The sequence below is a fragment of the Myotis brandtii genome, unplaced genomic scaffold (assembly GCF_000412655.1).
Source record: "Myotis brandtii unplaced genomic scaffold, ASM41265v1 scaffold341, whole genome shotgun sequence".
In the NCBI taxonomy this organism is placed as follows: domain Eukaryota; kingdom Metazoa; phylum Chordata; class Mammalia; order Chiroptera; family Vespertilionidae; genus Myotis; species Myotis brandtii.
This window is the reverse complement of record NW_005363130.1, coordinates 252,106-265,855: the sequence shown is the minus strand read 5'-3', so window position 1 is coordinate 265,855 and position 13,750 is coordinate 252,106. Positions and strand designations below refer to the sequence as shown.

The following is a 13,750-nucleotide window of genomic DNA, read 5'->3' as shown; positions in this document are numbered from 1 at the left end:
TCTACCTACACAGCTGTCCACATGCCTTTCCTCCTGTAACGTGGGTCAATTAGCCATGCTCCACTCTAAGCCCACTCCTTTCATTCATTCATATAGAAAATGCATCTCTTCTTGCCTATCTAAGAAATCATTCCAGCAATTTCCTCTTCTCCTTTACACTAGCATGTCCTCTTGGAAATAGCTTCAGTACACGAAGTGGCCAAAATTTCACCCATCCTAAGGAAACGTCCCTACCCTACAACCCCCTCCAACTAACTTTTCTAAGTTTTTCATATTCTCACTGACTCCACACCCATTTGTCCCCCCTCATTTATTCTTGAATCCATTCCAATAAGGTTTTTGTCAAACATCTTTTTATTGAGGTAAGATTCACATAACATTAAATTCATTTTAACCATTTGTAAGTATACAATTCAATGGCTGTTAGTGCATTTACAATGTTCTACCATCATCATCAGTAGCTAATTCCAAAACATTTTCATTATACAAAAAAAAAAAAACACACGCATAACCATGAACAGTCACTCCCCATTCTCTCCTCCCTCATCCCACAAACCTCTAGCAACCAGTAATCTGCTTTCTGTCTATATGGATTTACCCAGTACATTCCATATACTAGTAAATGGAATCATACAATATTGACCTTTTGTGTTTGACTTCAACTTAGCATTTAATGTTTTAAAGGTTCGTTCTTGTTGTAACATGTATCAGAACTTTATTCCTTCTTTTTTTACCCCACTACTCCACAGGAACTGCATATGTAAAGGTTGACCTCTATATTGCTAAATCTAGTATTTAATTTCCCCTCCCCAACATACCTGACATATAGTAGTACTGGGCCTAGTTGATCACCCTCCTTCTTCCCTAGATTCTAATACATAAATTTTCTCCTGGTTTTCCTCTTAAATTACTAGCCGTTCATTCTCAGACTCCTTTTTTGTTTTCCTGTGTCTCCTCAAGGTTACACAAAGTAGCATTAGAGCTCAGTCCTTAGATCTCTTCTCTACAGTCATGTTCTTGTTAGTATCACCTAGTGTCACACCTTTAAAATTTTTCCTAAGTGCAAGTGACTCATAAAATTATATCTTATGCCCAGACCTTTTACTGGACTCCAATATAAATATCATCCTGATGACTTGGCTCCTTCACCTGGCTAACTAACAAGCATCTCAATAGAAATATTTCCAAAACTCAAGTTCTCATTTTCTCTACCCAAACTTTCTCCTCCCACATTCTTTGCCATTGTAGTTCATGACAACTCCACCCTTATAAATCAGGCAAGAAATGTGGAGTCATCCCCGTCTCTCTTACTGTACAAATACCATCCATCAGCATATCTTTGCTTTGTTTAGAAAACACATTAAGAATATGACTGTATCCTACCACCTCCACTACTACTGTTGAAGGTAACAGCATTCTTTCTGGATTATAATAACTTTCGCCTCCTTGTTTCTGCCTTTCTCCCAATATGTGAGTCAGATCATGTCTCCTCTGCTCAAAATCCTTCCCTGGCTTTCTAGCCTTCATAAAGTAGCCTTCATAAAGTAAGCACAAAAGTCTTTACCATGATCATTCTCATATAAACCATGAGAAACTCTGCATTTATGGTACTTCCAGTACACACATCGCTTGCTCACTCAACAACTTGGCTTTTCTGCACAGTAACTATGATCTCCATGTAACCATGCCTGACTACTCGAAAACTTCATCTCACCCTCACTTGTAGCACTTCTTATCTTGGTTTTCTGTTTTATTGTTCCCCATAGCACATATCACCACTTGACATAAAATATGTATTTTTTGTTTATTTGCTTATTTGTTTATTATCTTTCTCCCTCTGACTAAAATTTAAGTTCCATGGATGCAGGAATTACTGTTTGTTATTTCTGCTGCTGTCTCCCCAAAGTTTAGAAAACTTCTTTGGCACAACATATGTGCTCATTATATACTTAATTAGTGAATGGATAAATAAATGACTTAAGAAAAATTTGACAAAAATTTTTAAATGCCATATATTCTATATAAATTATTTGCATTTCTATTTGAAATAAAATTGAAGCAATTGGTTATGAAAATGATTTGCGAATAACATCCATAATCTGGTTTTTCATAATGAAAGCTTACAAATGATTAATGTTCTAAGCCTCCTGAATGGAAGAGCCACTAAAAATAAAACTGCATATGCAATTAAGGGAGTGTGGGCAATAAATGAAGCTAACATGGCACAATAACAATTACCATGAAACAAAACTATAATTTCTGTAGTTTTGTACAATAGCTACAAATCTTCTCCCCCTCACAGCTACATAATTAAATATTGGCTATAGTTTAATTAAATGTTGTATATTATCTCTAGTTTTTCACTATTTATACAAGACAAAAAAACAATAACAAAGGTACTGTAAACAAAAATGGCAAAACAGGCAAGTATAAATTGCAAGAATTAAGAATCTAGCTTGTACCTATTGATATTAAATATATTTAATCAATGTCAACCACTTTTGTTACCTTTGGCTCCAAAACTAGAATTTACAACCATAAAAACAATGGCATAGGGGTATAAGTTGTAATTCACTTAATATCGTAGACAGCATTTTTTATTTAGCACATTTATCCAGAGCTCAGAACTATTTAAAATGTCAATTATTTGTATTTATGGTAATCATTTTATCTCCCTCCTCACACTCTTTCTCTCTCATTCTAACATGCACCACAATGTAGTTGTAGAAAATTATTTTGTGTGTTTTTTAATTCTCCATTAATGATACATGATCAGTAGGATGAAGCTTTGCCAAACATTTTAAGGTCTCTATACCAATGAGGCCACATTTCTAGAGCCTGCCATCCTTCAAATCTAATCTTGTACAAGCAGGTTATGTGAAACTGGCCAGACTTGGATGGTAGAGAAGGAATTCTCAAGGCCACTACAGTAAAAGTTATCATCGACATTCACTTTTGACTCCAGGAGCTTTAGGCAATCTCTTTGTCAATTTTCTTAAATTAGAAATTAGTAATGGATTTCAGTGAACAGTTATTAGATCTTAAAGGGTAGCTAGAAGTTAATAAGATGAAAAAGGTACTTAGGTTCTTAGTTATTTAACTGTACTGGATAAAACATGCATCATTCAGATTCTCATTAAGAGATGAATTGTATATTTGAGGTATTTATATATTTGACAAAGGCAAAGTCCCGACAGACCAATCTAAAAATATTCACAGAATCTTCAAAATATTCTGAGTATGGGCCACAGCATTCAATTTTTATAAAAATTATAATAAACCTTTATTCAAGGATTAATGTTATTAAAGAAGCAGTGATTAAGCACTTTCTTATTTAGTCACAGTCACCTTGATTTTTTTCCCTCATACTTGCTACTTTGGCAGTTTACAGAGATCCTCCTATTCAATAAATGTACAGTGAATGTTTATGTGTTGAGAAAACCAGTCATTAACAATGATGCTATTTGAAGGTGTGAAAATAGTCTAAAATATTTCTTTAATATTATAAAAAGAATTTAGTTTTATTGTCCACCTTGCAAAATGTTCAGAAACCATTAAAATACCTATACCTGACATTTTTATGAAGATCATTGACATTTCAATAGTAAAAAGTACATATAATAAAATAATAAACTTATGTTTTTTTCCCTCTAAAGATAATACTACACTAAATCTATGTAATACAATCTCACCATCAGAATTTTTCTAACTTTAAAAGACCTGGGGAAGGAGTAGGAGTAGGGAGGAGGGGGTCACTGGGGTGGAAAAGGGAGGACAGCTGTAAAACTTTCAACAATAAAGATAAATTTTTAAAAAATTAAAATTAAAAAGTTACTTTTAAAAAGTCCTTTTAATTTACATATGGTAGGTAATATTCATACTTTTTGGTATTTACTTTTATGAATTTTACCAAACAGAGAGCCATTATCTGCAAATTCATTAAATTCTACTTATTCAATCAGGTCTTCTTTGATGTCATTCACCAATGTTTGGGAGTTTTCAAAAAACTGATCCAGCATATATTTTGTTAGATTTATATGTAAGACTTTACTTTGCTTATATTACAAATAGCACCATTTTTCTAACAGAGTTCTAATTATTCATTGCCATACTATAGAAATACAATATTGATTTTATATCGACCTTGTATCCTACTACTGTGATAAATTCATTTACTAGTTTCAGAAGCTTTTTAAAATATAAATTCTATGATATATTGTTATAGACAATTGTGTTATTTGCAAATCTGAATAGATTAATTCCTTCTGCTCCACTTGCATGCCTTACTTATGTGTCTTGCCTTATTGCATTGGCTACGACTTCCTGTTGAAAAGAAGTGTTAAGAATGGACATCATTGCTCAGTTCTCAGTTTTAGGGATAAAGCATTCATCCTTTCATCATTATGTATGATGTTAGCTGTTGAGTTTTTGTACATGCCCTTCATTCCATTAAAAATGTTCATACTTTGCTGAGGTTTATAATCATGACAGTAGGTTGAATGCTGTCAAATGCTTTTATGAATCTATTGAGGTCATCACGTGCTTATTTTCTTTAGTCTGTCAACATGGTGAATTACAGTGATTGCTTGACAAACATTGAACCAGCCTTGCATTTCCCAATGATTGTGGTGTGTTATCTTTTTTATATGTTACTGGGTTCCATTTGCTAATATTTTAGTAAAGATTTTTTTGTGATAGAAATGTTGGTGTTTAGTATTATAATATTTTTGTCTAGTTTGGGGATTAGGGTAAAGCCACTCTTACAGAATAAGATGACAAGTGTTCACTTCTATTTTCTGGAATAGAAAGTATAAAACTGGTGTTATTTCTCCCCTAAATATTCAATACAATTTTCCACTACAACCATATGGTCCTGGAGTTCTCTTTAACAGAAGATTTTCACTACGATTCCTATTTATTTAATGAATATAAAATTATTCAGATTATCAATTTCTTCTTCAGTGACTTTGGTTGCTTGTGACCTTCAAAGAATTTGCCCATTTCATATAAATTGTTTAATTTATGTTCAGAGAGTTACTTGTTATATTCCTTCATTATTATTCTTTTTAATATCTGTAGAGTCTTTAATGTTAGCCCCTATTTCATTCCTGATATTGTTAATGTGTGTCTGCTTTCTTTTTTCCTTGATCAGATTAGAATTTTGCCAATTTTATTTACCTTTTCAAAGAACCAACTTTTCATTTTAAGAATTTTCTCTATTATTTCCCATTTTTAATTCCATTATTAAGTGACTTAGCTTTAACATGTTCTTTTTCTACTTGATTTATGTGGATAGTTAAATTACTGCTTTGGGATCTTTCTTCTTTCCTAATAAAAACTTTATACCTATTAATTTCCCTCTAAACACTGCATTAGCTGTATTACACAAATTTTAGTGTTATACTTTCATTTTAATTCACTTCAAAATACTTGGCTATTTTGAAGTATGTTTTATTTAAGTGTGTATAATTTAGTTTCCAAATAATTGTGGATTTCTCAGATTTATAATTTAATTTCATTTTGGTCAGAGGATATATTTTATATGATTTCAATTGTTTTAAAATTCTTAAGTTTTGTTTTGTGGCTCCAGTAGAGCATGACCAATCCAAATCAGAGCCTGAAAATTTCAATAATACTATCCTGTCTTTATTCAATAATTTTATATTTTGTTCATCATTGATATTGAGTTTTTCATTAATTTTGATTTTTGATATCTTATATCAACATATTATTTATCATGATGAGTAGACATCTTAGTTTACTTGGGCTGCCACAACAAAGTTCCATATACTGGACGGTTTGAACACGTGATTTAAACAACAGATATTTATTTTCTCACAGTGCTGGAGGATGGAAGTCCATGAAAATTGTCTAGCCAATGACATGGTCAAAAACATGGACTTTTCCCATTTCTTCCTTCTTCCTGTCCTATGAGATGTTCAGAGCCTCAACAGTCATTTGGGACCATCAAATGACAAGCATCAGGCAAATACCAAGGAAATTCCTTATTCCCTGACTTTAATAATTAGTACTAAATAGTATCTAATGTGGTGTATTGAAGAAACTATACCATAACTACCTATCTCCTCTATTTTCTTAAGTCACCTAAGAGAACATTTCTGTTTTCTTGCATCCAAATACATTCTTAACTCTACCCTCCACTGGAGTAGGATTTTCTGATGGAGATATACAAAACATGTTGCATTGGCTTTGCCTAACGTCTTTGATGCTCCCCTATCCTGACCATAATCACCAGGACTGCATGAGACAGAAACCTCTGATTCTAGATAGCTAGCTCTGACCCAGCGCAGTCATTGTCAAGTATAATAATCAACATAAAAATAGCATCCCAAATACCAGTTCTATTCTTAAAACTGAGATTGGCTAGCTTCACAAAAAATGTCCTGAGAACATTATTTAAAATACAGGCCCCATCCTCAGTGATTCCCCTCTAGCAGGTCTGCAGTGAAGCCCAGAATCAATCACTCCTCCATGTCATTATGATGATTACCTAAATTTAGCCTATCATGATAGTGCCAGAACTTGACTGGAGAGCCTCATTTGGAAATTTAATGTTACATAATTTTACCATCTCTCACATTCCTGACATTTACAAAATGCAATTCTATCCAAATGCCAACCCTATCCCATCATGCTTTATCCTATTTCTCCATTATTAATACTCCTAGCACTGTTTTCCCCTCACTGCTCACTCTGAGAAAAAAAATACAAAACTTTCTTCACATACTTTTAAAGAACACACGATGTGACCTTACCTGAATACTAGCTTTTTCTGTAAGATCACTTCCGTTGTACCTTTCCCAAGGGCTGACATCCTTTTCCAATGCCCCATAAAACACAAGGCCTAAAATTAATTTTGCCATTTCTCTAAATCCCCATTGTTGCTCCTATACACTGATTTATTCTTCCATGTATAAAAATGTCTTGGCTAATGATCCCCAATTTATTGGGTATCATGTGTCATCCATACTGCTGTCCATATTCATCGAAGACTTCAGTCTTGGATTTCTTTCTTTTTTTTTAGTTCTCTTCTTTGGCTCTGAATCTAATAGTCTTGTATCAATTTAATATCCATGTGAAAGGTCTATCCAATAGTTATCTTTAAAACTCATGCCTCAACTTTTGTGAACTTTATTTTCACACCATCTCAAAAACACTATGGTAACATTATCTAGAACTATTATTGTAGAAATTGTAGGCTGCAATATTTTTCTATAGGACCACAACTTTTCCTTTAATGTCTAACTTTCTGATGCTCTTATTTCTACTGCTATTGCTTTTTTTACTTCTATAATAATTCTATAGAGCTCTTCTGAGTGCTTACTAAAAGATCTGGTATTTGTCTTTTGTAATTTATTGTGATTCATTTACATTGGCCTTTGGCCCAGAATATGTATCATGGGTAATTAGGGAAATGGCTTTGGTTCCCAAGGAAAAGGTTCATGCTTAAAATAATAGTAGAGTCCTATTGCAGGTGATCTCAATTCCAAAACACAACCCCAGCATGCTCCTGTGTAAATTTGTAATGGAAATAATTTCAATGACAGCAGGTCATTTCTAAATTCCTAACAGTTCAGAAAGTCCAACCAATAGCTGATTTTATTGCCTTATTCACCTTTGAGAGTGATTAGCTAGAATGGCCAATGATTAGGACTAGTTAGGGATCACTTTGGTGGACTCCAATTTCTGTAGAAACTATGAAGCTGAGATATATCAAAACACTGATGAAGTGATCAAGGTCTGGAGCCAGAAGTCTCATTAAAACTCAAGCATAAGCTGACTGTGCTCTGGACCCAGGAATACCATGCTGGGTAACAGAGAAAGGCATATTAGGGGAGATTTAAATAGCAGAGTAGTCACTAGAGCAGCCGTGGGCAAACTACGGCCCGCGGGCCAGATCCGGCCCGTTTGAAATGAATAAAACTAAAAAAAAAAAGACCGTACCCTTTTATGTAATGATGTTTACTTTGAATTTATATTAGTTCACACAAACACTCCATCCATGCTTTTGTTCCGGCCCTCCGGTCCAGTTTAAGAACCCATTGTGGCCCTCGAGTCAAAAAGTTTGCCCACCCCTGCACTAGAGTTTGCTTTCCCTGAAGTTAACCATGTGTTCTATCCTGATATATTGCATTCCTTCTGATAAAGCTAAAAATGTTATCTTCATTTAGTAAAAAGGCATTGAAGTTTATACTTCAATCATTTACTTCTAGAAATGAGTGAGTTATATTCTGTTCCCTTGAAATTCTCCATTTCAATTTATCTCTATTCAACTTATTATATAGTGATTTCTTAGCTAAGATATGCTGACTACAAAAAATGCAAAGATGAAAGAGACCTTTATGTGTTCCAGTGTCAACAATTCCTATAAATCCCTATCTTGTTCTGGGTGCTACATATTTGTAGGCTCTTATCCTATAAGTAGGAGTGCTGTTTAAAACCCAAGCACAATACAGACACCATTTATCAAGATTCCTTGGTTTCTCTCGATCCATCCCTTCTATTCTTAAAATATTTACTACAATTACCATATCTTTACACCAAATTAGAACTTGGAATCCTCTCTAAAAAGTAACTATCTTTATTCTGATAAATCATACTAGAGTAAGAAAAAATTTAGAAAGGAAAAAATCTATATATATATATTTCTTGCTTGATTATTAGACTACATTCATTTTACCTAACCAAATTAAATTTTAACATTGATCTTTTCTATTGATAACAATGTGAATGGGGAATTGAATACTATTCAATTAATATAAGGGACCAATATGGATCATTTTTAGATCTGATATATGTAGTTTATCAATGTAGCTATCTCAGTTTAAATAGAAAATAAATTATAACTTGTTATAATGTCTCCATTTGTGTCTCTCAATGTAATAATCACATCAACTCTGCAAGAACTCAATTTCAAGTCTGTGGAGGTCAGTTTTCTCTCATTTTGCTAGAAAGGAAAGAGTTCTCTTGGTAAGATTTAACTAGCCAGTGTAAACACTGCTACAAGATCTCAAATCTGAAACTAAATTATCCCCTTCAACTCTTTATAGCATCAGAGTCAGTGAAGAATAGCCTATATTCACTTCTGGCATAGATCTAGTCATTGTTAGACAATTTATTACACAATGGAAAACAGGACACTCTAAAACATCAGGCAAAAATAAAGAGCAGATCAAAGTCATTACAAAGTTTGTATTGCACTGAATTTATTCTACACAATGAGGATCAAAATGATAAAAAGTTCTTACCATTTGCAGGCAAGCAGCCTGAACTGAAAGATATATCATCAATAGCTATGACTTCATCCTGTTCATGAGTTGAAATCAGTTGACCTTGAAAAACAACCTACATGAAATAAAATAAAATTATTTGCAAAGCTTAAAGGAAAACAAACCTGCCCAAAAATACAAAAGAAATAAACAAAAATAAAAAGCAAAGAACATCACTATCTCACAATCTTAAGGTAGAGAGCCTACAAATAAGAAACATCACTTCCTAGAAGCACTTGGGTGACCATGCCAATTCCAAGTGGAAAGGGATCAAAGCGTAAATGCGAAAGGACTGGAAAAAGTACAGTCGTTTCTGTGTCTCACATGTCTAGCATAGGTTAGGTAACATGTTTGTGAAATGATACAATATTCACCTGGCTTCTGCCCTATAATCATCCTCTGTGTTTGGTTCCCATGTGTTCATACTACTTAGTATTTTTCAGTTTTTGTATCCATGCTCCATCTTGAACTCTATTCTTGGCATTTCACAACTTTACCACATTTTCACCTCTGGTTTTCTGAATTTTACTCACAGTCTTGCCTTGGATGTCCTTGTGCTATCCTCCACATTTTCTGCCATGATCTAAACATAGCTTGAGACATTGACCAGAAATGGTTGTTCAGTGACTTACTGTTACAATAACTGAAAATTATATTGTGATGTGCAGCTAGCCCACGTCTGCACCAAGAGAAAATACTTAGGTATAATTAATCTGAAAAACTTAGAAAAAAACTACTCTCCAGTCTCTTAATTACTTAAATCAAAAGAAAGGAGGTGTGTTGGTAAAGAGTATTATCCCACCCTTACTAAAAATACCATTGACATTTTAGGCTTAATTCATGGATACATTAAATTTGTGTTCATTGTTAGGCCTTGTTTATAATATAAACATTTTATTATTTTAAAGAGTCAGCACTGCTTTTGAGCTTAACAACAGGTCTGCATGCAGTCAACCCCAGCAGATCATTTGGTGTGCTGCATTCTCCTATGTTCCTGTACAACATGGTGCACTGATACATTTTGATCAAACCAGACACTATCTGCAAGTCTGTTAAAAATATGAAGAGAAATATCCATAACCTATTGAGCAACTTGTCAATAAGTAGCCCTAAAAAAGTCAACTTTTCTTCACAAAACAGAATAACCGTGTGCCTACTTAAAAGCAGGACCAATCTATCAAAGATTGTTGTGTAGGGATGGTTTTATATGAAGGCAGTAGAGAAGAGTGATAAAAGTGCATATTTGGAAGCAGACTACTTGGGTTCAGGTACCCGCTACACCACTGAATAGCAACCTGACCTTGGAGAAGTTACTCAAGAGGTCTGTGCCTCGGTTTTTCCTTTGTAAAAGGGTATTGACAAAAACGAGGCTATTACCTATGTGATAAACCATTTACAAGGATAAATGAGTTATTATATGGACAGCGTCACTTAATACATAGTTAGTATTTAAATAACTATTATAACAGATTTATTAAAATATTTAAGCTATTATATGAATACTGTGTTTACAGAAAAAAAATCTATTCTCTGCAGATTAACATTTCATTCTTCTTGAAAGCCTTTTCATATAGATACATTCCCCAGTCATTGCTGAGCTAAGCTTACACACACCTATAGTAGCATATTAAAAGAGATAAGTAGAAATAGGTATTAACTAATCATCAGGCTCTTCTATTTTTCTCCGCACTCTTTCCCCAAACCCATTCAGCCTCAGGATTTCAACTGTCACCCAGGTTGATGAAACACAAATTTACATCACAAATGTCAACTTCTCTCCTGGGCTCTCCTCCCACATCTCCACAGCCTGCTGTGCATTTTCACTCAGATAGTGTTAAGTCCGTTCTAATTCATAATGTTCGTTCCCTTTGAACTGGACCTGTCACCTGACCTTCACTCTCTGACAATGGTACTGATATCATTGTAATTAGCTACTTATTAATAACTAGTGGCCCAGTGCATGAAATTCATGCACATTAGAAGGGGATTAATTAGAGGAAATATTTTAATATTGCTATTTGCCCTTTCTCTATAATAGAAGTGTCAGAGATGAAAGAAAATTAGTAAAATGTATATGAAAATCTTCCTCCTGTCAGAGTCTGGGGCATGCCATGGAACCCAGAGTCAAGTCCCTGCTCACCCATGGTGCCTCAAAATCACATGAGACCCAGACCCAGCCGGCCCCGCCCCCATTGGGCGAGATCCAAACCCAGCTGGCCCCACCCTTGTAAAGCCCCACCAGGTGGGGGGCCTAGCCTCAGGTCCCCTGGCCCGGCAGCCTCAGGTCCCCGGTCAAGCCCTGCTGGGTGAGGGGTGCAGCCTCAGCTCCTCCGTCAAACCCCAGCAGGTGGGAGGTGCAGCCTCAGGTCCCCCAGTGCACCCTCAGGTCCCCTTGCCTGGCGCTGGGATGGGGGTCATGGCCTGAGGTCCCTCAGCCCAGTGCCAGGGTGGGCAGCATGGCCTGAGGTCTCCCATCAAGCCCCACCGGGTGGGGGGCGCAGCCTCAGATCTCCTGCCCCGGCCCATCGCCCTGCAACCTCAGGTCCCTGCTGATTGCTTGTTAAGGCTCGTTATGGGAACTCAGCCTCCACTGTGGGTGCAGCCATCTTGTGTTACGGAAACCCTGCCTCCGCTGTTGGCACCGCCATCTTTGTGATGGTGTGATGGTCAATTTGCATATTCCCTCTTTAATAGATAGATAGGAAAGGAAAAAGGGAAAACCAGAAATTATAGCATGTCATTTGGGCAGTTTCACCAGGAAGCTGCAACTTTGCCCTCCCCAGGGAACATAAACACATGCCCAGTAGATTTGGGGTGACATAAGGAAGACACTTGCTTGTAAATCACACCTGAGGACAGAGATGGTTGGCCAGAATGAGTGTGGCTACTGCAAGCCCATGAAAATGTGGGAATGCATAATCCCCCTTAACAAAGGAATTCTCTCTTGTTGCTCTCTATTGTTACTCTTGGCATGTGACTTGTGACTCCTTGGGCTCTTTTGCTTCTGCTTCCTTGCATTCTCCCATACAGCCCAGAGGCAGGCAGATCCCATATGCAATGTACCAATGATCTGCAGCGGGAAACACAAGCTAAGCTATCCTGATGCTGGATTAGACATGGCTCCCACATGGAAAGAAGACTCTAGACACTGGCTCTGATTTGAGCTCTACTGAAACCCCAGTAGAGCTCTATTTCTTTTATGACTGTACTAAGGAAAATGGGACTTCAAAAACCCAGGGTGTAGTTCCAAGTAAATAAAACTTTCTACAATATCTCATCCTCCCATGGGGGCTTCCAGAAATGCTTATTCCAAGAATCCCACTTCTACTAGCAACTGGGGGAGATGAGCCCCTCTCTTATTCATAACAGTACCCGAAGATGCTCAAAACTTCAAATTGACCTTTGGAACTACTTTCTCCTTCAGTCCCATGTCCAATCAATCAAGACCTAGGAAACCCTCTCTTCTTTCCATGCCTATTTATAATCCTCTATCTTCACACATTATCTAATAAAGTAAATTAAATTTAAATTACCTTCTTACCTTGAACCCTCTCCTCATCAGAGTTTGTAACACATATAACGTACTTATTGATTTTACTAAGTTATTGTTAACTTCGTATAACTGAAGAAAAGTTAGTATGAAAATTGGTTACCATTTGAGCGCACTGATCCAACAAGAGGAAATGTTTTTCTATTTCTCTAAGTGTAGGGGAATTTACTAATGGCTCTCAGTAGCCACAAAACACAAGATCCACCAGGCATAACTAGATCATCTAGTTACATATATTCCTACAAAAAGATTTTCCAGGGATTTTGGTTGAGATCCCAAAAAGAGGGATGGGTTGAAACATATAAGAAAGTGGAATCCCAAGATGATTTAAAAAGCCCGGTCCTGTGATCAGAGGCTGTGTTGGGGTATAGTAGTAGTATTTCTTAGGGAAGTGGTGTTTAACATTCCTTGTTTTCTTCAAAACTTGGGCAAAGGATATTTTTCCCCAAACATCCTCCTCGTTTTAACTGTGTTAGGGGAAATAATAAAAGTTAAAAAGTGGCAAAATCAAAGCAGATTACAACATAGATAATGGAGTTGGCAGCATCAGGAAAGTCAAGTTTGGCCTGCTCTGGTCCAATAGTAAACATGAGACAAATTCCTTTCAGCCCTAACATTTTAAGAGAAGATGGCCTTTGAAGAGAGTGAAGGGGTCAGCACTTGAGCTACTTGATTTAAATCTTAAATAAACTTTGACAGGCCCTAGCCGGTTTGGCTCAGTGGATAGAGCATCAGCCTGCAGACTGCAGGGTCCCAGATTCGATTCCCGTCAAGAGCACACGCCTGGTTGCAGGCTTGATCTCTAATAGGGGAGATGCAGGAGGCAGCCAATCAATGATTCTCTCTCATCATTGATGTTTCTATCTTTTTCTCCCTCTACCTTCCTCTCTGAAATCACTAAAAACATATT

The 13,750-nt window shown here is 36.0% G+C and overlaps 1 protein-coding gene across 1 annotated transcript in view; it reads right to left on the bottom strand.

The window, feature by feature from the left end:
* Positions 1-13,750, bottom strand: part of LOC102261090 (MAM and LDL-receptor class A domain-containing protein 1) — a gene marked incomplete at its 3' end in the record, with an annotated part of 431,828 nt that overhangs the window by 366,930 nt on the left and 51,148 nt on the right. Inside the window, exon 6 of the mRNA XM_014543905.1 lies at positions 9,270-9,366. Coding sequence (XP_014399391.1) covers positions 9,270-9,366 — 97 coding nt within the window. The remainder of the gene's footprint in view (positions 1-9,269; positions 9,367-13,750) is intronic.